The 22,749-nt window shown below is 39.9% G+C and overlaps 2 protein-coding genes and 1 long non-coding RNA gene across 5 annotated transcripts in view; 2 read left to right on the top strand and 1 right to left on the bottom strand.

Annotated features, from left to right (window-relative positions):
• Positions 1-12,938, top strand: part of Nudt12 (nudix hydrolase 12) — a 14,397-nt gene extending 1,459 nt beyond the window's left edge. Inside the window, exons 2-7 of one of the 3 annotated variants that reach the window (XM_031368574.1) lie at positions 615-826; positions 1,451-2,040; positions 4,526-4,693; positions 5,856-5,969; positions 8,870-9,069; positions 10,105-12,938. In XM_031368574.1, coding sequence (XP_031224434.1) covers positions 621-826; positions 1,451-2,040; positions 4,526-4,693; positions 5,856-5,969; positions 8,870-9,069; positions 10,105-10,215 — 1,389 coding nt within the window. In that variant the 5' untranslated portion in view covers positions 615-620 and the 3' untranslated portion in view covers positions 10,216-12,938. The remainder of the gene's footprint in view (positions 1-614; positions 827-1,450; positions 2,041-4,525; positions 4,694-5,855; positions 5,970-8,869; positions 9,070-10,104) is intronic. The other 2 variants (XM_031368575.1, XM_031368576.1) reach the window with 2 other exon arrangements.
• LOC116088833 overlaps positions 1-16,339 on the bottom strand; it is a 16,570-nt gene extending 231 nt beyond the window's left edge. The window contains exons 1-3 of the long non-coding RNA XR_004118032.1: positions 16,065-16,339; positions 1,829-1,953; positions 396-812 (exon numbers count right to left, since the gene is read on the bottom strand). This is a non-coding gene — a long non-coding RNA (uncharacterized LOC116088833). The remainder of the gene's footprint in view (positions 1-395; positions 813-1,828; positions 1,954-16,064) is intronic.
• A 5,662-nt stretch (positions 16,340-22,001) lies between these two features.
• Positions 22,002-22,749, top strand: part of LOC116089332 — a 119,291-nt gene continuing 118,543 nt past the window's right edge. The window contains exon 1 of the mRNA XM_031368944.1: positions 22,002-22,081. The gene's annotated coding sequence lies outside the window, so the exon portion shown is untranslated. The remainder of the gene's footprint in view (positions 22,082-22,749) is intronic.

Genomic DNA, 22,749 nt, shown 5'->3' with positions numbered 1-22,749 from the left:
AGAAACATGGCTTTGCTTTGCTTACAACTGAACATGACAGGGCAGAAGACATTAATAATTTTTAAACCCGCCTCAAGGACAATAGAAAGGCCAACAGAGCCTTCATCCAACAATAGATACAGAAATGCCTTGTCATCTAATTTGTGACAAGGATGGCTGTGCCACAAGACAAAGATAATGTCAAGAAAGGTGCTGAGTCAGGAATTACCCATGAATTAAAATAAATCCTGACCTAACAAAACTCTGTACCATATGGATCGAAAAATTAATTATGGTAAGGTGAACCAGTAAACTGGTTTTTCGTGAAGCTTTAAAAGCTCTTGAATAACTGCGGAGCCATAATTTCTTTGAGGAATGACGTCTATAGCATAGTATAGAATCAGAGTACTACTTACCATCTTCATAAGCATCTCTCTCTAGTTCTGTCTGCTTTAGCCCCCTCCTCTAGATCCCCCTGCTCTGCTGCAATAGCAGTTGACTAGGAATTATCTTTTGACAGGTGTATTGGTTTGGAAATGTATTTACTGTCTTTCCAAGATCAGCATTTAAATAATGCTCATCCATTCATGCAAAAAACAATTGTTCATAAGGTTTTTCTCACTTTTTTTTTTAAGGAAGAAATGTCTTCTGTTAAAATAAATCCCAAAAGGGAAATGATTTCTGAACTCCACAATTCAGCTGCAGAAGGAGATGTTGCAAAGCTAGCAGGAATACTGAGTCATTCTCCATCTCTTCTCAATGAGACTTCTGAGAACGGGTGGACTGCTCTAATGTACGCAGCCAGGAACGGGCATCCTGATGTGGTCCAGTTTCTGCTTGACAAAGGGTAAACATCTTAGGCCTGTACTACCTAAAAAAGTTTCTGCTTTAATTTCCGGCATCTTGTCCTTTCACATTTTCCCATAGACATATTTATCCATGGGCTAGGAAATAGCTCACTGTCCAGTTTATTATATGAAAAGGGGGCCTGATTTCTCACTAAAGCAACTTTTTCTTTTTCTTTTTGTCAGTGTTAGGGATTAAACCCAAGGCCTTGTGCATATCAGGCAAGCTCTCTAACGCGCCAAGCTACATTTAAGAGACAACTTTCTTAATTGAGATGTTAACCCTTCATAGTTTGTTGAAAACTATGCCCAGGGACAATTTAATTCTCCTCTTTTAATTAAAAATATGTGTCTCTTTATGCCATGGTATAGATTGTGTGCATTTCTTTATGGCACATAGAGACACTTTTTCATCTTATTTAAAGGTATACTGTCATTAATCTTTTATTTCTTACAATTGTTACAAGATTCTTTTAACCTTCAGTAGTGAACTATGAACCAAGTGACAAAAAAAAGGAAAAGAACCATTAAATGCTGGGGGTATGTGTGTATTTTACTAAAATAAATACAAGACAAACATTTTACTTACTTTATTTTTTTTTCCTCCCCATTTTTCTTCTGTCTAGATGTGACAGATCGCTTGTCAATAAATCGAGGCAAACCGCCCTGGATATTGCTGTGTTTTGGGGTTATAGGCATATCGCTAACTTGTTAGCTAATGCAAAAGGTGGGAAGAAGCCCTGGTTCCTAACCAATGAATTAGACGAGTGTGAAAATTATTTTAGCAGAACACTACTGGACCGGAAGAGTGACAAAAGAAATAATTCTGACTGGCTGCAAGCTAAAGAGAGCCACCCCACCACAGTTTACATCCTCTTCTCAGACTTGAACCCCCTGGTTACCCTAGGTGGTAATAAGGAAAGCTCGCAGCAGCCGGAAGTCAGGCTTTGCCAGCTGAACTACGCGGATGTAAAGGGTTACTTGGCTCAACCTGAGAAGATCACCTTGGTGTTCCTTGGAGTCGAGCTTGAGATGAGGAAAGGCTCGCAGGCCCACACCGGAGGAGTCCCAGAAGAAGAGGAGGATGGCCTGGTTGCGTGGTTTGCCCTCGGGATAGAACCTGGAGCTGCTGAGGAGTTTAAGCAACGACATGAAAACTGTTATTTTCTCCATCCACCAATGCCAGCTCTTCTGCAGCTGAAAGAAAAAGAGGCTGGTGAGGAATGAATGAATGAATGAATGAATGAATGAATGAATGAATGAATGATGAACATGCTGCCTGTGTAAGTAACAGTCCAGTTTTGGAGCTGTGGGTTTGTGTAGCATCTGGGTGGCATGTGCCACTGAGGAGGAAACGTAAGAACCCCCTCAGGGTTTCCACCCCAGGGCGCTCTTGTAGACCTGGCAGCAGTTTCAGTCAGCCACAGTTAAATTTCCTTGGAGTTAACGTCCACGTGTGGTCGTTTCATTTGATACTTCTCTGGATAATGTTTGAGTCCCTCCTGTGCTTTGAGCATGATGCCAAAGACCTCGGCTGTTTTCTTTGCTGTTGTTGAGCTTTTAAATATCTTTAAAAAAAGAAAGGAAGGAACTGGGCAGTGGTAACGCACGTCTTTAATCCCAGCACTTGGGAGGCAGAGGCAAGTGGATTTCTGAGTTCGAGGCCAGCCTGGTCTACAGAGTGAGTTCTGGGACAGCCAGGGCTACACAGAGAAACCCTGGCTCAAAAAACAAAAAAACAAAAAACAAAACAAAAAAAATCACAAAAAAAAGAAAGGAAGGAAGGGAGGAAGGAAGGAAAGAAGGAAGGAAGGAAGGAAAGAAGGAAGGAAGGAAGGAAAGAAGGAAGGAAGGAAGGAAGGAAGGAAAGAAGGAAGGAAGGAAGGACAGAGAAGAAAACAACTAAAATTTTATTTGAAATGTCTGTGTCCGTGTCCATGTGCGTGTGTGTGTGTGTGTGTGTGTGTGTGTGTGTGTGTGTGTGTGTAAGCACAAGGTCAATGCTGGCTGCTTGACTTGTAGGTGTGTAGGAAGAGTGGAGATCAGCAGCCTTATTACAAGTGGATTAATTACTACAGTGGCTTAGGAGAGAGGCAGCAGGTTAAAATGGTGGCTAGGAAGTAAGAGATAGTGTGAGGGACTACAGAGGTAGCATGGTAGAACTGTGGCCGGTAGACAGATTCAAGTAAGAGCAGAGAAAGGGGAGGAAATAATGATAACATAGATAACAAAAGTCGAATTTAGATCCATATGCATAACTTTATGATAAATCCATATTCTAAATTAGCACACTGTTTTTTTTTTTCTTATTTTACTACTGAGGAAATAGTGATAACTACTTTAGTATATAACCTTCCACTTCTCTGTATATATAGTATGGTGTATGGAGCATAGCAAATATTAAATACATCTTTTTGTATATAGATTCTGATAGATGCTAAATACTACAGTATAAATTGGGTTAATTATTCTAAGGCAATAGGCAGATAGTTAGTGATACCTGCAGTTCTTTAAATATCAGCGATATAATTTTCACTCACTATTCCCACTCTAAATGTTATTGCATGATATTTTAAGGAAAGTAAGCTCACCGGTCCTCTGAGGTGCTCCTAGTCTGATGAACTTGATTGTACAGGTTCTGCGAGGTCATGATGTCCTGGAAGAAGCAGTGTAAGAGCTTGAATCAGAGTGTCGCTTATCCTAAGACAAATTCTGTTGGGCATGGTTAATGGAGCTAACTACAAATGAATGCTGTATGCCATATACTGTATCCTATGTGCGTTTGCCATGTGTGATATGCTATATGGCATGTGTGATATGCTATATGACATGTGCAGGGACTAAGATCCAGCCATGTCCCACGGGAGTGGGACGATCAGTGGCGTAATACGCTGAGGAAGATGGAGACAGCTCCCAATGGTTTCCAAGTAATATTTCTCCAAGTCCAAGTCTAGTACCACAAATGTAAAGAAAAATGGCTTGCTGGAGAGCTTTGGTTTTTATTTTATTTTTTTCAGAGATACAAAGAAAGCCTAAGGATTCTGAAACACTAGAAGAGCATTGTATCACTTAGCTACACTGCAGCCCAACTTAAGATTTCACAATCTCTATTATTAAGTTGTCTCTGTAAGCTCACTGTATATTCACATCATGTATATACAGATCTTAAGTGCCAATAACAGAAGTCCGATCTGTCAGTCCATCTGTATTATTCAAATTAAAATTAACTCCGATTCTCACTTGTCTTAGAGAAAATTAAATTAAAAGGAAAAAATGTCTTGTTTGAGTGGCTACACTAATCTAGCTATGCGATATTTTTTTTTTCTTTTTGGTTTTTCTTTTCGAGACAGGGTTTCCCTGTGTATCCCTGGCTGTCCTGGAACTCACCCTGTAGACCAGGCTGACCTTGAACTCAGAAATCCACCTGCCTCTGCCTCCCAAGTGCTGGGATTATAGGCGTGCGCCGCCAGCACCCGGCTGCTGTGCGATATTTTTTATCCGTGTAATTATTACAGTAAAGCGACTAAAACCAAAAATATAAAATTGAATGATAATGATTCATCATAAAGATAATTACTGAAGCCACTGGCCAAGCAGTGATTCAGAAAACAATGTATGTGCTTGCTGTTGCTTTAAAACACTGCACTACATATTACCCCAGCTTCTCGTGGAAATAAAACTTCTTGTTCTTCCTTCTAAAGGGGTCGTGGCTCAAGCAAGATCGGTGCTTGCATGGCATAGCCGATACAAGTTCTGCCCGACGTGTGGCAGTGCGACTAATATTGAGGAAGGTGGCTACAAAAGAGTGTGTGTACGAGAGAACTGCCCTAGTCTCCAAGGCGTCCACAACACATCTTACCCGAGAGTTGGTAAGGGTTATTATTTTGTGCGTGCCTGCGTGTGTGTTTGCACATACGTGTGAATGTGTGTCCATAAAGGTGTGAGTATGCGTGTGCAGGGGTTATGTGTGACCAGAAGAGGGTGTCATACCATTGAGCCACATTCACGGTTCACTCAGAACTGCCCAGTGTGGATGCTAGATTATGAACTGGTCCTCGTTAAGAGCCGCAGGCACTCCTAACCAAGGACCTGTATCTGCAGCATTACAAAGCGAGTCCAGATTTCACTCTTTCGCAGCGGTAATGAAGTCTCGAGTGATTCAGTGCCTGCTGGAGACCTTACCTAGCCGTGGGGTCTGAAGCTAGTTTTTCATCCCGCCTCTTGTGTCCTCTATGTCTCTTTCCTCCTGGTCGCTGCTATGTTTCTTCTCTAGCTGGAGAAATCCCACAATCTGGCCCTTAAAGCCATGAGAGAAGTGGACTGATTTAGCAATCCCTGGCACGGTCACCAGGGAGGAGTGCAGCGCTTGATGACTGATTATACCCTTGCCCTCGCTCATGGTCTCCTGAGAAGGAGTTTCTAGGTTGATGACGACTGGAGAGATGAACTGATACCTAAGGGTTATTATTTCAGTGATTCAAACCCGACCGAAGAGCCACATTCACTTTTAAAGCAGTTTCTTGAGGACTGGGATGAAAGGGGGAAAGTGCTATTTAGTAAACTTACATTTTCTTTTTTGTTTTTTGTTTTGTTTTTTCGAGACAGGGTTTCTCTGTGTAGCCCTGGCTGTCCTGGAACTCACTCTGTAGACCAGGCTGGCCTCGAACTCAGAGATCCACCTGCCTCTGCCTCCCAAGTGCTGGGATTAAAGGCGTGCGCCACCACCGCCCGGCCTAAACTTCCATTTTCAATGTCTGTATTTTCAGTGTACGTGTGCCTAGTACACCCTAAGCACAGAGTAAATGTTGCTAAGGACGGCAAAACTCATCTTCTCTCCACTTGCTGAAGACAGTCTGTGCGGTTTCTCAGATTAAGCACACGGGAGCAGAAAGGAGGAATGTGGTAATAAACAGGAGTCTGTTCTTGTAAGAGATACACCTGCCTGTTATTACTGCATAATGAACCGAATTGGATTTACTGTTACTTGTGTGTCTGTTTTGTCTCTTTCTTTGTTTTTCTTTTTTTAAACAGATCCAGTCGTAATTATGCAGGTCATCCATCCAGATGGAACTAAATGCCTTCTGGGTAGGCAAAAGAGATTCCCCCCAGGCATGTTCACTTGTCTTGCTGGATTTATCGAGCCTGGTAAGCCCATAATGACTGCTTTTTAGAATTTTAGAAGACAAATAAATAGCATATGAGATATTTAATTCAATCAGCACCATGTTATAAAACAGAAAAAAAATTAATTTTATACTGCATTCTACTTTAGTGTGTATATATGTATGTATGAAGAGGTACACTGTTGAAGTCAGAAAATAACTTTGTCAGTTTTCTCCTTAAGCCGTGTGAGTGCCAGACTTAAGCCATCAAGTGCCTACCTACTGAACCATCTTGCCAATCCCAAAAGATTTTCAGTGGTATTTTAATCATGTAATTTTAGCATTGCACCGCTTTCAGAGTTTTACAAGTAAGGTCATTTATTTAAAATTTAGTAGTTGCTTTGTTATACGTTGCTTTTTGCCAAGCCATTCAGGTGGTTTACACTTCTCTTCTGTGCAAGACCTAAGTGTCACTCTTTCTAAGGGTCATATGATTATCCCATATAGAGTCATGCCTCCACCTGCATTCGCAATTCCAGGCATCCTGCCTGCCTCTCCCTACAATAATCAACACCCTCTTATAATACATATGTATAGATTATCGACTTTGTGGTATGTCAGTTCTCAGAGAGCTCCCAGAGATTAAATGCTGTCTTCCATCCATTTGTATAAGTCGGTTAGAGCCAGTACTTCTCACGCAACAGGATGGTAGTAGGTATCCCAGAGCAGATGAAGGAACATGTCTGGATCAGTAATGTGTAATCTCAACGTGAAATGCTACTCTGCACTGTTAGGTAATGATAGTACTAAACATGGCCCTCAGTTGGAAGCTTGCCTGCGTGAAATCCTCTGATCTTTTTACAGCCTTGTAAAGTGGGTACTGTTAGCACTTTCACAGGTGAGGGCACTGTGGCACAGGACTGCATATCTTGCCCCAAATCACTGATGACAGAGAAGGGACTCAAACCCAGGCAGTCACCTCTTGGTCCTTGCTCCCAGTCACCATGTTGTCCTGAGAAGGGGAGGTGGACGCAAAGCACTACCTTTAATGAGGAGGTCATGAGCAATGGATGCCTTCTGTGAAAGGGAAAAATCAGTTTTCTCCAGTGGAGTGTCACTGAGTCTATCAATCACTCTCCAGGACTAGTTCCACGCCCAGGAGTAGCTGGCCAGCACAAATGGACTTGGTGGATTTCTGTACTGTTTTGTTTTATTTTATTGATATTATTACTACTATCATCATCATTATTATTCTCTTCTGCTTCTGCTTCTTCCTCTTTCTCTTTCTTTCTCTCTCTCTCTTTCTCTCTCTCTGTTTTGATTTTGTTATTGTTTTGTTTTTTTGAAAGAAAAAAAGTATGAAGTTGGATAGGTACAGAGATTGTGAGGATCTTGGCACAATTGTGGGAGAGGAATGAAATCAAAACATGATATATGAAAGAAAATTTAAGAAATTAAACGTATAAGCCATTTTAAAACTACTAAGTTGAATTTCCCTCGAATTCCCTTTTATATATTCATGTGTTCTGCTGTGGCTATTTAATTTACTTCAAAATGTTGGCTATTGAGAAGAGCACTGCAGTGAGTATTTTTAGTCGTCTCTTCACGAACATTTGCAAGAGTTATTCAAGGAAGGTAGAGTTATCAGCGCATATATTAATTAGCACATTAAACTTTACTAAATGTTGCGAGTGCCTCTCTGAGGTGTTCCTCCTAGCACACACCACCACCCACAGCACACGAATGTTACATTATTTCGTAGCTTTACCACACTGGAATTTTCACCCTTTGGTATTTGAGTAAGTCTTTCATCTATAACCTAGATGAGCTTCTAACTTTTGGCAATCATCGAGCCTTCACTGCCCAAGTGCTGCAGTTATTATAGGCAAGTGCCACCAGGCCTGGTGTGGGGTTTTCAGTTTCCAGAGTTTGAATTCTGTGTTCAGAGAGGTAAGAAACGGGTGTCGTTTCTGTGTGAGAGTCCATTGCTCTTCTGATGGAACATCATTGTAAAATGTCCATCACACATCCAGTGTTCCTGTTCGTTTCGTTGTAGATATTTGTGTCCCTTGTCTATTTTGTTTCATTGTCTTAGCCTTTGTTAACATTGAATATAGACATGTACTGTTATTGTGCTCGGACACATCTCTTCCACTAGTCTAGAACTTCTTTTCACTGTGTACTCCTCGGAGTAAACACAAGAACTTGTGTATAGGGGATGCATCACTCTGTTTGAAATGCTATATTTATAAATATGCCTCATTAAGTACTGTTAATAAATTTTAAAATTTCTAAGCACCCAAATGCATTTTACTTAGAATCTTTTTGTTATTCGGAGTTCCAACAAACTCAGGACATTCATTCACAAGTAAAATGATGCTTAGAAATACTTCATTGCGATTTCAAGTTTCAAGGCTTTAACGAAAGCTGGATATCATAGAGCATGCATGCTTGTCTATAACCCCAATGCTTGGGAAGTGGAGGTACTAAAATCAGGGATGAAGGATAACCTCGGCTATATAGCAAGTTCAAAGCCAACTTAATCATAAGACCCTATCTCAAAGTAAAACAGATTTGTAATGGAGGGAAAACTGGCCATTTATAAACTCATGAAATAATTGCATAGGAGTGGTCATGCATGAGATAGTAAAAACTTCAATACCATTTAGTCAATGTTACATGATAGTTGCAGAACTTGGAACTGTTTCTTTTAAGGAACTGCCAAATGTGGCTTTTAAGAGATGAAAGGTGCCTGAGGCATTTTGATCCTCGATTTGTGTCCACACACTTGCAAATGGAATACTTTTCTTTGCTTCCATTCTAGAATAAGCATCCATTGAGTGGGGGCCCTTTCCAGAGAGGTTTCAAAATGTTTGAACTGTTTGGAGCTCCCAGTGTCCAAATCGTGCTGACACCACTTGTTCTTGTGCCTTATCTGATTAGGGGAGACAATAGAAGATGCTGTGCGGAGAGAGGTGGAAGAGGAGAGTGGAGTCAAAGTTGGCCATGTTCAGTATGTCTCTTGTCAGCCATGGCCAATGCCCTCCTCGCTAATGATTGGTTGTTTAGCTGTGGCAGTGTCTACAGAAATTAAAGTTGACAAGAATGAAATAGAGGATGCCCGATGGTTCACTAGAGAACAGGTAAAGTTCAATTTAATTTCCTTGTTGTATTGATTGTTCCATGATAGTATTGGTTTGGGCATGCAGCATGGAAGTATATTTTCAGCAAGTCGAAGGAATGGCAGCAGCCCTCTCGTTATGAATGGATCAGACTGTAACTGATCATTCCGTATAGAAACTGAGTGTTGTTGATGTGTCCCCCTGAATCATTCTGTGAGATTTTCCTAGAATGATGATGGTGTGCCATTTCCGATTTCACATGTTGGACCTGCTGATGAATGAATGATAATCCCTTTCAGTGAACTTAAAGTCTTCATGTTAGTTCAGACGTCACAAATAGTAATCTCGACCTTTAAGTTAAAGCCAATAGCTTTCAAAAACGTCAGTAAAATGCTTGAGGCTTTGAAGTTTTTGTATTTTGAAAGACAGTGCTGAAGCATATGAGTTACCGAGAGTTTGAGTGCAATACATAGTGAGTCCCAGGCCATCCTGGACTGCATAATGAGGCTCCATCTTTAAAATAATACATATGATTATAAATATATATTATATATTATATATATTATCATATATACTATATAAAAATAATCTATATATAGTACAAATAAGGAGAACTATACTGAAGTGCAAGAAAGGCATAGATGTCACTAAATACATAAACATGTCATTATATATTCATAAAAAATAATACCTCTAAGTAATAATGATAAATTATTGAACTGTTTTTTAACTAACAAATTGTATAGAAAAGAATGGACACAGTATATATTAACAATGGAGAAACACTTATGGCTTTATCCATATGAAATTAATTTTTATCTTATATTCACAAAAGAAATCAGATTATTGTTTCAGGATTGTAGGAAAAGGAACCCATACCAAAAGATTGTCTTCACTTTGAAGTTAAAAGCAGGACGTATACTTTCCTTTTATTCATGGCCTTGTTTTCATATGCCTTTCTGAAACATTTAAAAATTGAAATGGTGATTCACTGAAGCAAATGGAAATACGTCACGAGCTGGCCCTCTAACGTGTTCTTTTATGATGATGTTCTAGGTTGTGGATGTTCTTACCAAAGGGAAGCAACAAGCATTCTTTGTGCCACCGAGCCGAGCCATTGCACATCAGTTAATCAAACACTGGGTTGGAATGAACCCCAATCTCTAAATGAAGAATACTAGCCTCTGTTGGACTATTACTTAATCTTTAACACTACTTATTTCTCAAGAAAGAGTAGGTATATTTATTGATCTTTTGAATCTTATAACACAAAACTTGGGAGCTTCAAAAATAGTTCAAGTGTTCTTCCCATCATTAACTATAAAATTGATTGTTTTATAAACTGGAGTGATGCCTCGAGATTTTCATAAATTTGGAGGCAGCCTGTGAACATTTTTGTCATGTTTCCCAATTTTATCTCAGAAAGCTAACTGTATTTCTACCAAGAAAGATAATATTGGAGTGAAGTGTGCTCCAGAAATGAGATAAACCTTAATCTACCCCTTGTAAAGAGCGGATTCCTTGTTGGAGATATGCGTCAAAATTACTTAGATGAATTTTGAGGTTTTGTATTTATTTAGTGATCTAATTGTCATTCTCCTGGCCTTCTGTTCTAGTGGTTACTCCTAGTGTGATATGACCAGTATTGAGAATGATTTTTCTTTTAACACTTGACCCATTACTGATCTCAGAGTCCCAAACTCACAGGTAGAGCACTAAAAGCACAGGTGCGTGCCATTGTACCTGGGACGGCACAGTTAAATCCCTAGCCAACTGCCGCATCTCTCTTTTACCTAATGTTGCTATTAAGACAGGTGATGATCCTCTAATTTTTCACCTGATTTTTAACATTTTAGAAAGGAACTTCTGAAGTTCAGAAACTAAATATCAAGTCTATTACCATATTAAATAAAACACTAACTGTAATTAATTTTGTGATGAGGGATGTATTTGTTTTGGCAAAAAAGTAAAATAAAATAATTGATGTCGGTATTCATTGTATTGAAATACAATATTTTGGCGTTAACCTTTTTCATCATATCCTCAGAGCCTTAGAATGGGGTTGCTAAGCTCTAGAGAAAGACATTGCAGCATTTCACCGTTTTACAATATAGATACATATATTTTACGTGACTGTCTTGTCATTGTTTTGACTATACAAATTTACATATTTTGCCTCTTTACTAGTTTGTTAGAATGTGAAGAGACCAGAAGCACAATAGACGTCGAACATGATCATTGTAGTAGCTTATAGTATTACAACTAAGCACTAGATTTCCACTGCAGTAGGAAATAGAAGCTATTAATAAAAGTATCTGTAGACTAAGGAGCGAGTAAAATGGCTCGGTTGTCAAGGTGCTTGCTCTGCTCTGCAAGCATAAGGACTTGAGCTTAGATCCTGTGCAAGCGTTTTAGAAGCTGTGTTTAGTAACATCCAGATCTAAACCCAGACCTAAAGAGGCAAAGACATGGGTATCCTGGGGTCTTGTTGGCCAGTAAGTCTGGTGAATCACTGAACGCAATAATAACAGACCTTGCCTCAACACACAAGGCGGAAAGCTGGAGCTGGAGCAGAGGTGAAGAGCACCTTTTGTTCCTGCAGAGGACCAGGGTTTCGTTCCTAAGATCCTCCTCCGGCAGGCCACGACCACCTGCAACTACAACTTCAGGGGATCCAACACCCTCTGCTGGCCTCTACAGGCGTCTGCATGAGTGTTTACATAAGACACAGACACATGAATAGAATGATTGGGGAACATACCTGACTTCTGTCTCTGCCCTACACATACACACACACACACACACAAACACACACACACACACACACACACACACTAGATAAAAAAGAGTGATATCAGCACTCAGGAAGAATGAACTTACCTTATCAAATGTTTTTAATTCAAAGTTTAACTATAATACTTAAAAATGTATTTAACCTAAGTAATATAACTTTCTTCGAGGCTTTACTTTACTAATGAATACTATTGCTTAGCAGTTACTGAAGGGTTATTAAAATCAGAGCTTTGACCAAAATAAAACCTACATGGGACATTTATATATATGGTAAGTTGGACCTATATAATTATATTAAAAGAATATATTTTGAGTGTTATGAAATATGATTAGCTGAAGTTCATCTTTGCTCCAAATATGCTTTTACTATTTGTCCATTCTTATATTACATTATAAACTCCCACATCCTTAATGTTAAATAGCAAAGTACAACACACATGTTAAAAATGTACAAATTTATTTTCAAATTCCTATTGTGCTTGGGGAAATTTGTGAATAAATTACTGTTTTTAATAATCATTCCTAAGTTGTGGCATTAGAGAGGTGAGGATAAAATATAAATATAAATGGTTGCTACCTTAACCAATTCTCGAGTGGCAAGTGCCACACAAGTATTAAATAGAAATCTACGTAACAACTCATTAAAATGTATTCTGTTTGTGTATTGTGTGTGTTTTAAATGTTTTGATGATTTTTTGACACAAGTATATATTTTAGCCAGTATCATCTGTTTATTAATGATGTTCATAGGCAAATGTATACCTCTCTCTCTCTCTCTCTCTCTCTCTCTCTCTCTCTCTCTCTCTTTCTCGCTCTCTTTTTGAACTGCAATCTGACTATACCCCAACCTATATAGTTCTTAGATTACACATGGGCTCCACCATAGCTGGTGAAAGAATTAAAATTTTGATTTGGTGCACAAATGTAGCCCAATGATAATTTACTTGTGTAATGCCTCCAAGGTACTGGGTTTAAACTCAAGCATTTTTTTTAATGTCTATTTTAAATCTTAAGTTTTGTAGTTTGAGGTAAAATGTGTCAACAAATGGGCTTGTATGATCTTATGTTGTGAATAATTAAAGTCTTCAAATTTAAAGCTATATATGTAGCACAGTCTACCTTAATTACTTGTCTACTATGGTCAATATTTGCACTTTGAAATATTCACTTGTTTATAGTTTGTGATAAATTGAAAGCTCACAGGCTGACCTGGCAAAGCCAGCCTGTAATTTTCTGCTAATCAGGCTGAAGGCTGGAAGATTACAAATTCAAGACCTGCCTAACCACAAAGTGACTTTGAAACCACTCTGAACAACTTAGTGAGATCCTACCTAAAATAAGAAATAAGAAACAAGGTAACGATACTACTCAAAGATAGGACACTCGCAGACCATGTGATTCAATCCACAATAACATACGCATACATTCACAGCACTAAAAAATCATACATTGTTGTGAAAATTAGTCAGCCTGTTAAAGATACATATAGAGATGTGGGTAAAGAGAAAATAGGATGGAAAACTGTGAGACCACAAGACAGAAGGAGAAAGTGCAGGCTTTGACGCCACAAGGGACTATGGGAGCTAGGGCTGCTGTGAGGAGGGCTAAGGTTGTGTGTAGTGATGGCAAATGCCTGCATTTTCCCAAAGTTGTTGAATAGGCAAGAACTGCAGAAAGTAATTGTGAAAAGAAATACCAAAAGCAATCGTCCCTCTTCTATGCCATTCCTTGCTCTCTCCCTTCTCCAAATACTAGGGTCGAAATCAAACAGCTTCCGAAAGAAAACATTGACTTGTATTAACTTGTTTGTTTTTTGTTTTACATTCTTTTTATGGTTTCATACATGGATGTATATTATGAATTATAACTATTTCCCATCCCCATTTCTCTTAGTCATCGCCCTCCCTCATCTTGCAGCATATTCTTCTTTTGTCCTATTAGGTGTATAAGCGATGAGTTTAATTGAAGTTGCTTGCATAATCTTGAATGTGAGGTTATTTACTGGAGGATAGGCAACATATCAGTGACTACACCACTGAAGAAAATAATACACCACACACATACACACACACACACACACACACACACACACACACACACACACCACACCACCCTACCCACTTACCCCAATCCTGAGGAAACATTAACTGTCGATAGCCTCTCCATGAAAAGTGAGGACTCCTGGTCCTCTCCCTATCTCTGCTGATGTGTTGATTAAATTTTGTGCAGAATTTTGCCATATAGAGCAGATTTCCAAATAATTCTTTGTTGTTATTTAAATAAAAATTGTCAAAGATGGCATGAGGAAATGTGTAATCATCAACCTAAATTCTCTTTGGAAAGCATTTATTTTCAGCTGCAGAATAAGCATCTAGACATGGGAACTGAACCAGCATAGAGGTGGCTTATACTGTTTAATTGAAGGGATATCCACTACCAGGCTCAGCATGGCCAAGGAAGGGATATTATGACAGGGTTCCTGCCCCTGGAGCAGAGCTAGCAGGGCGTGGGTCTGCTCCAGTGCTGACATTAGCTGTAGTTGTCCAGCTTGTTTGTATAATAATGTATACATTCTATTTTGTGTTCTTCCTTTGGGGAATATTCTCCCTGCCAAGTTTATCTCAGATACTCCATAATAATCGGAAACAGCACAATTCCAGGAAGCAAGAAAGTGCCTGGTGTGTTTTAGCAGAATGGTCAATACAGTGTTCTTCAGGATAGCCCTTAAGGCTGTGGGAAAGAACCCTGAAAACATGAGTTCAAGAATATATAAATCAATGTAAGAACTGTTCTTTATAGGACTCCTCAACTATGCAAAAATATAAGGAAGAAATATGAATTGTATGAGGGGCTTCATGGACCTGAAAAAAAAAACAGAGGCAGCTTCACTAATGAGTCACCTTTGTCAGAAAGATATTAAGGAAGGAGATAAAGAGACTTAGGAAGTATTGGTCTCAGGGCAAGATTCCACGGAGCTCAGCTTACTGTGTTTGCATTGGACAAGGAGTAGTTTGGACATGTAGTTTAACTGGTATAAACTACAGTCTAGGAATGGAGGGCACACTTGTGATCCAGATCTTCAGTCTGAGAAACACGGGCTTTTGATCTGGATCTTGAGGAATAATGGCCATGAAAAGCTTAGGCCCATGAATAGTGGGGTACACCTTTAATCCCAGGAGACAAAGGCAAGCAGATTTCTGAGTTCAAGGGCAGCCTGGAGCAGAACATGTTCTAGGTAAAGAAAAGCTTAGGTCCAGGCATGATGGCACACATCTTTAATCCCAGCATTCAGATGACAGAGCCATGGAAATCTCTGGGTCCAAAGTCTGTTTACAGTGCAAGTTCCAGGACAGCCAAGCTTAGGCAGTGAAGAATTGGAAAACAGAAGGCTAGTAATAATCTAATAGAGTATTGGGGCCATTTTCCAGCTCCAAAGGAGCAGAACTGGCTGCTGGTCATGTAGCTCTATCTTTGGAGTCAAGAGTCTAAGGTCATAAAATGTTGATTTGTGGAATAATCAAAAGCAGAACCTGGGGTTAAATGACTGAACTGATAAGTAATTCCTAAGGAAGTAGCTTATGCAAAATAAAAACTGGCCTTTGGTCTGTAAGGGAGACTTATCTCCAGCAGAAAGCTATCTCCAGCAGAACACAGAGCTGTCAGCTTTCATCCATGACTGACTCTTAGTCCTTCATCCACCACTAACACCCCTTCCTCAGGACTCTCTCTCAAGCTAAGGCTGGTCCTCAGCAATCCACGTACAACTATCCATTGGCACAAGTAGCACCGTGACTTTTCCTAGTCCTTCCTGACAATTTTTACAGGTGTGTATTGTTTAGCACACCTGAAGCAACCATCAATGGGCATTTCTCTTTTTTCACAATTCCCATGATAGTAATGCTCCCTAGAATAGTGGAGGTGGCTATGAAATTTTATCATAAATTGTAAGTTAAAAACAAAAAAAGCAACTACCACCACAACAAAAAGTCTATCTGCTAATGGGTTTCTTTTTTCTTCTAACTAGAAGCCTGATGGAAAAACTGCAGCTGAAGGAATAAAAAACTGTCCTGACTTTCCCTGTTTGCTCAAGGGAACTATACTTGTCCAACTTACTCTCTCAGTCCTGATGGATTAACTTTCTTCTTACCACTTAGACGGTGAAGTGGCTTCAATTTCAGGATGACTTTCTACCCAAGAGTAGAAATTGAAAATAGCACTCTTACCTGTATTAGAGAAGAGAGTGGACAACTCATCAAATGTGGTGACTGGGTTGTTGTTGATGATGTTTTAAAGAACCTGCCTGTTTCACTCTAGCCTGAAAATGAAGTCTGTTGGAGCAGTGTGACATTCTTCAGACATATAGCACCTTATAAATATTTATTTACTCAGGTGGCAAAGAGCTGACGTCATCTCTGTCAGTGGCGGTAGCAGTGATTTGAAATGCCATTTACACAGCAGCTTTACTGAATTTAGTGTGTATCTTAGTTAGATTTCCTCTTATTTGTACAATGGGTTCTAAGATTCTGGGATCCTGGTTCGTGCCAGTTTTGGGTGGGATGTTTTTGATATATTTTTGTTTGCTTTTTGTCTTTGTTTTGTTTTAATATTATGAACATCATCTTAAAAGGTGCCCCAAAGACATGTTCAAATTGAAACCTCAGGGGTTTGGTTGGTCCTGACCATTGCCAGACCCTCTGCTTTATGGATCAGGGCTCTGCTGGAAGGGTAACCCTAAATGTGAAGGCAGTAGGAAATTGTTGTCTGTTGATGAGAAAATACATCTGGAAAACTCAAAGTTTCCATGGCTCTAATGACATCTAATAATCACTTCGAGTGAGACCCTTAATTTGTTTTGTACATATTATTCAGTTTTCCATACTAATCTCTTAAGTTCCTAGCCAGTTAGGAGCCAGACATGGGAGGCTAGTAGACTCATTTGATCTGTAGTCAGGAAGCAGGAAAAGGGATCCAGCCAGAAAACTTCATGACCTTTTCTCAGCGCCATACTTCCTCCAACAAGGCTCTACCTCCCAATGAGCCATGTATTTCCCAAATAATACCATCATCTGGGGACCAAGTCTATAGATAGACCCACGAGCCTGTGATAACATTTTCCACCCTATTATACTAACTACTAAAGGACACAGCTCTCTGGTTGCCTTTTTCTCATAGTAAGACCTATACAGTGTATTATTTAGTCAGTGTACCAATACTTTTACCCTTTAGTAATCTGTTATTTTTGTACTGTCAGCTTGACAGGATCTAGGATCACCTACAAGACAAATTTCTGAACAAGTCCTCAACAAAGGACCCATAAGGGTGGCACCATTCTATGGGCTGCAACTCCAGATGAAGGAGAAGGATACAGTGGAGTACCACTGTCCTTTGCTCTGCCTAACTGTGAAAGTGACACACAGTCTCACACTTCTACGGCCACACCTTCCGCTACCATGCTGCTCTGAGATGAAATAAAATACACCTTTCCTAATGTCAATTCTGTCAGGTACTGTGTTGCAGCAACGTGAAAAATAAACACAGAACTGTAAAGAACAGAGGACTACAGGGGCCTTTTGAAGCTTACACTATGACGCTGATATGGATTTCCAGTAAGAGTCAGGTAAAGCATGGCTGACACTGGATATCAGCTAAAGATGACTGACCCTAGACATCCAGGGAATCTGGGTGATTCTTACACATTATAAAGTCCAGATGAAGCAAGAGGTACAACCTTGGCTATCTCTGGAACACAGCTTCTTTATGTTCTCAGAAAACTCTTCCCAGAAGTTTTCACCTCGGTGATGCTGGTCCCTTCTTAATCACCACTAATGTCTTAGCTCCAGCTAACCAGCATCAATTGTCCCAGTAGTCTCCTCCTATTCTTGAGCCACATGGTTGAAGCTGCTGAGTTCTACCACTTACTGGAGCTGGAACATGGCCCCCTTGTTCTATTACATTACCGCCAGTTTTTTGTTTCCCAGTTCCTTCACTGTCTAAGCTTGCCTGTCCTGGAACTTGCTCTGTAGATTGACCTTTAATTCAAAAGTCTGGATGGTTCTGTCTCTTGAATGCTGGGATTAAGTTTGTGTACAACCATGCCTGGACATAAGCTTTTCTCTACTTGTAACTTGATCTGTACCAGGCTGGTCTTGAACTCGAAGATCTGCTTGTCTGTGTCTCCTGGGATTAAAGGTATGTACCACCATGCCTGAATTTGCTTCGAGGTCACCACTACCTTAATCTCTTTATCTCATAGAACATAGGATTCATCTCCATTCTACTTCCTGATGCCCCTTTAATACTTGAACCATATATCTGATTTTTTTTTCTTTTTAAACTTGCTAGGCTTAATCAAAATGCTCTTCATGAGACTAAACCACACCACAGAGTCTAAACTGGGTTCTTTTGAGACCTCCTTTGTCAGTGTAATTAATTTGACTCTCTTCACCTTAGTCTCAAACAGGCTTTTCAGACAAGGGTAAAAAGCAGCCACATTTTTTTACTAAACTATCTCAAGAACAGACTTTCAGGCACATACTAAAATTCTTCTTCTCTGAAACCTCTATAGCTAGGACTCCAGAGTTCAAATGACCCTCAGTAACAAAGTCTTCCATATTTCTACTAGGATAGCCCATTAAGCTCCACCTAAAGCATTCTGCTGCTTTCCAAAGTCCCAAATCCACATTCCTCCAAACAAAAGCACGGTCAGGCCTATTATAGCAATACCCCAGTCCCTGGTACAAACTTCTTTCTTAGTAGAGGTTTTGTTGCTGTGAACAGACACCGTAACCAAGATTAACAACAATTAATTGGAGCTGGCTTACAGGTTCATAGGTTCAATCCATAATCATCAAGGTGGGAACATAGCACTGTTCAGGCAGGCATGGTGCACAAGGAGCTGAGAGTTCTACATCTTCATCAAAAGGAAGTCAGGAGCAGACTGTTTTCAGGCAGCTAGAAGGAGGCTCTCAAAGCCCACCCCCACAGTGACACACTTTCAACAACAAGGCCACATCTACTCCAACAAGGCCACACCTAATAGTGCCACTCCCTGAGCCAAGCATATTCAACCTACCATACTCCTACTGCATAAAGTGTATATCATTTCCTTATGGTTTCTGCATCTTCTGCTGCCTTCTGTGACTCTCCTCTTAGCTTTGGAGCTTGGATCTCACAGCTGCCTTATGAAATGCCTGTTGTATTATTATCACAAATTTACAATGGTCTAATCAGAGGATATCATCCTTTTTTATTGGATATTTTCTTTATTTACATTTCAAATGTTATCCCCTTTCCAGGTTTCCTCTCCGCAAACCCCCCTATCCCATCCTCCCTTCTCCTGCTTCTATGAGGGTGTTCCCCTACCCACCCATCCACTCCCACCTCTCCACCATGGCATTCCTCTACACTGGGACATCAAGCCTTCACAGGACCAAGGGCCTCTCCTCCCACTGATATCCGACAAGGTCATCCTCTACTACATATACAGCTGTAGCCATGAGTCCCTCCATGTGTACTCTTTTGTTGGTGGTTTAGTCCCTAGGAGCTCTGGAGGGCAGGGAGTGGGGAGGAAGGAATGTGTCATTCTTAAAGACACATTGCTTATAAATAGGTGAATCGGTGCTTGAGGCAAAGCATTCTACTCCAAACCTAGATAGGTGTTAGTGCTGAGAAGAGAACAAAGCTCTTTCAGTCTCAGGTTCCTAAATACGTTTCTGAAGTATGGGTCCTTTTCAGGGTTTGAGGTTCCTAAATCCGTTTCTGAAGTATGGGTCCTTCTCAGGGTTTGGTCTTCTACCTCTGTTACTATATATTTCTACTGTTTTATTTTTCGTAACTGCTCTTCAATGTCAAACGCACCTCCTCAGGTGTCATTGAGCCTCCCAGATGCTTTTATCTTCATGTCACCTTTGTTCCCCAGCAGGTTTCTGTTTCCCTATCCCTTGTCAGCAGTCTTGTCCAACACAGAAGTTTGGGCATCACGGATTGTAACTTCTTTACATAAATACCTTGCAGCACTGCCCCCTTTTTCTCCTTAATGCTTGAATATCAATACCTGCCTTCCCTCCACAACCGCACTTTCTCCCACCTCCTCCATCTCTTCTGCTCCCTCCTCCCTATCCTCCTCCCTCTCTCCCTCCCTCTCCTTCTCTCCTCCTCTCTTCCCTCCTCCCTCTCCTCCTCCCTCTCTTCCTCCCTCTCCTCTCTCTCCCCTTTCCTCCCTGTTGCTCTTCATCCACGGCTACCATCATTTCCCACCATTCATCTGGTTTCCACATCACCAACCACTACATTGAGTTTTATTCTAAATCATTCTTTATCATACAAACAAAGATATCATCTAGGGAATGAATCTCATCCTTTGGTCTTACTGAAAACGCCAAGGGGCTGGAGAGAGACCCAGTGGTTGAGAGTGTGTATCTTTTAGAGGACCCAAACTCATTTGCCAGCGCTCATGTCAAGGACCCTGCCTGCCTGTAACTTCAGCACCAGGGCATCACAGCACCTGTGCCCACATATTCACCCACAGCTACATCCACATGTTCACAGTAAAAATAAAATAAAATAAATCTTTTTTTTTTTAAAAAAAAAGACTTCTAAAAGAAGCCTCTTTGGGGAAAAGGAAGAGCACTATTCTTTAGAATAGCTCAGCAACCCAATTTTAACTCACTGTTTACTTTGAAACTCATATGTCATGATTTAAAATCTTTAAAATGATGATAGAAAACTGCTAATTTTTATGCATTAGTAACACTCCTTAAAAATGATGATGGTGCAGGCTGTAATCCTTGCCTTTGGTGGTAGAGACTCCGTAACATGCTTTGAGTTTAAAAAAAACCCTGGATCTCAGGGGTTTGGTTTTTTTGTTTTGTTTTGTTTTGTTTTGTTTTTTAAGATAAGAACTTTAGTAATTATGATCAACATCCTATACCTCTCTTCCTGGAGAACTGGGGCATCATCACTTTGGTGCTTGGGTGAGGTAATCTAAGGTTAAGAACACCTGCCTTCAATGGCATCTTACCAAGGAATAATCACAAGTACAGAAGACAGGTCAAGGTAGCTTTTAATAAAGTCTTAGTTGGGACGTTCTGCATGGAAGGTCAGATGAGCACAGTAGAGGGAACACAAGATAGTGAACCTCGGAGCCTAGTACAGGCTATTACAGGTGTGGGAATGACCACTGTACCCTCCGGGACAAAAGGCATCTCAGACACACACACACAAGAAAATCATTCCACTCCCAACCAATCGAGGAATAATTACCCATATCCCATTACTGTTAGCTTCAACATTGCCTCCAATTAAAGGCTGTGGTATGCAGCCCCAAACTCAAGGGTGGGTATTTGACAAGAGGTGGTTAGCCTCACTTATTACCTGGGCTCCCTCTTCAGCTTTCCTTAGCTTTGGACCAGGAGAGAGCCCCCCACTGTATTAATTGTCAACAGTTTGGCCCTCCATTTTGTAGCCAATCTAGGACCCCCAGCTTTTTACTGGTTCATTTGTGTTTTAGCATGACAGGCAATTTGAGGGTTGCTGAAGCATTCGTGTTCAAAAGTTTTAAGCTGCCTCCGAAGAATCTACCTCCTCTTCCAATTCTCTTCCTTCTTTCCTTCCCTAACATTACAGTAGAAATAGAAATAATGTTATATTCATTTAAAAATTCTAAATGATGCCGTACCTTTCAAAATTTCAAATATCCTCTATCGCCAAATGTGGAAATGGGACTTCAGTTCTTGCCTTCTAAATCAAAATCTCCATCAGCTCTAACGCAATAGCCTGCTTCCATCCAGAACAGCAACATGAAGTTATGCCAATCTCTTATTAATTAACCCAACTCATATGAGCAGTGAATTACTTCATTTACATTTTCATTTTGGCATAGGTTTCTTCCTTTTCACCTTATGAACACCATGCTAATGTTTCTCCTACACCCCCCATCAAAATTCTAAACCATGAAAACCCATAATGCATCATAGTATGCCAATGGTGTGTTTAAAAATAAGCTATTAGGAACAATTAAGATGGCTAATAATAGACTGATTAAGGGACAGTAAACCATTCCTGACATTGCATAAGATTAAATATGCTAATCAGATTTGGGACCTAGAAAACCCAGATAAAACCAAAATAGAACAAGACGGGCTACCCAAATCCTACTTTATCTTCTTGCCTTTCAAACTACGTATTTGCATTTTATCAATGTTTCTCTCAGAGCTGAGCAATTTGTGAAGGCTTTACCCAGGTAAGCTGATTATATGTATGTATGATTGTATGTATATGTATATTTCAGAATTGGAATGGTGTCTATTTTAATATTTGCTGGTCTGAAATGTTTGTTTGACAAAGGAAAATAGCCAAGGAAAATGGCTTGAATGTTCTGTATGAAGCTGTCCAACAGCTGTTTGTAATGTAATTCTGGTCACAAATAAGACATCCAGAATAGTAGCCTACACAACATATTTAAGCCGTTGTTATTTATGCTAAGAAAGACATCACATATTCATTTGAAGAGGCATTATCCATATCCTAATTTGGTTATTCCAAATAAATTGTGCATTTGGAAAGCAAGTAAAATGCAGTTGACAGGCAAGGCTTCTCGGCGTAATTGAAATTCATTCTGAATGCAGGAAGGGTCAGCTTCATTTCTAAGCTGTAGACCTTGTTTTGAATTCCTACACTGCCTGGTTTCTATTACAAAATTAAACATAAAAATGATTCCCTCTATGTTCATAGGATGTTTCTTCAGTTTATAGTTCTTATTACTTAGATGGTCATTTGCGCCTTGTATTATCCAAAACCTTAACCTGTGCTAAAGAAAAAAAAATATCTTAAGGACATTGCATTTTTTTCTTTTTTTTTTTATTAGATATTTTCTTTATTTACATGTAAATTTCTCCTTTCCCAGTTTCC

The sequence above is a fragment of the Mastomys coucha genome, unplaced genomic scaffold (assembly GCF_008632895.1).
Source record: "Mastomys coucha isolate ucsf_1 unplaced genomic scaffold, UCSF_Mcou_1 pScaffold14, whole genome shotgun sequence".
NCBI classification, from domain to species: domain Eukaryota; kingdom Metazoa; phylum Chordata; class Mammalia; order Rodentia; family Muridae; genus Mastomys; species Mastomys coucha.
Note: the sequence above shows the minus strand (reverse complement) of the source record. Positions and strands in the feature narration are given on the sequence as shown.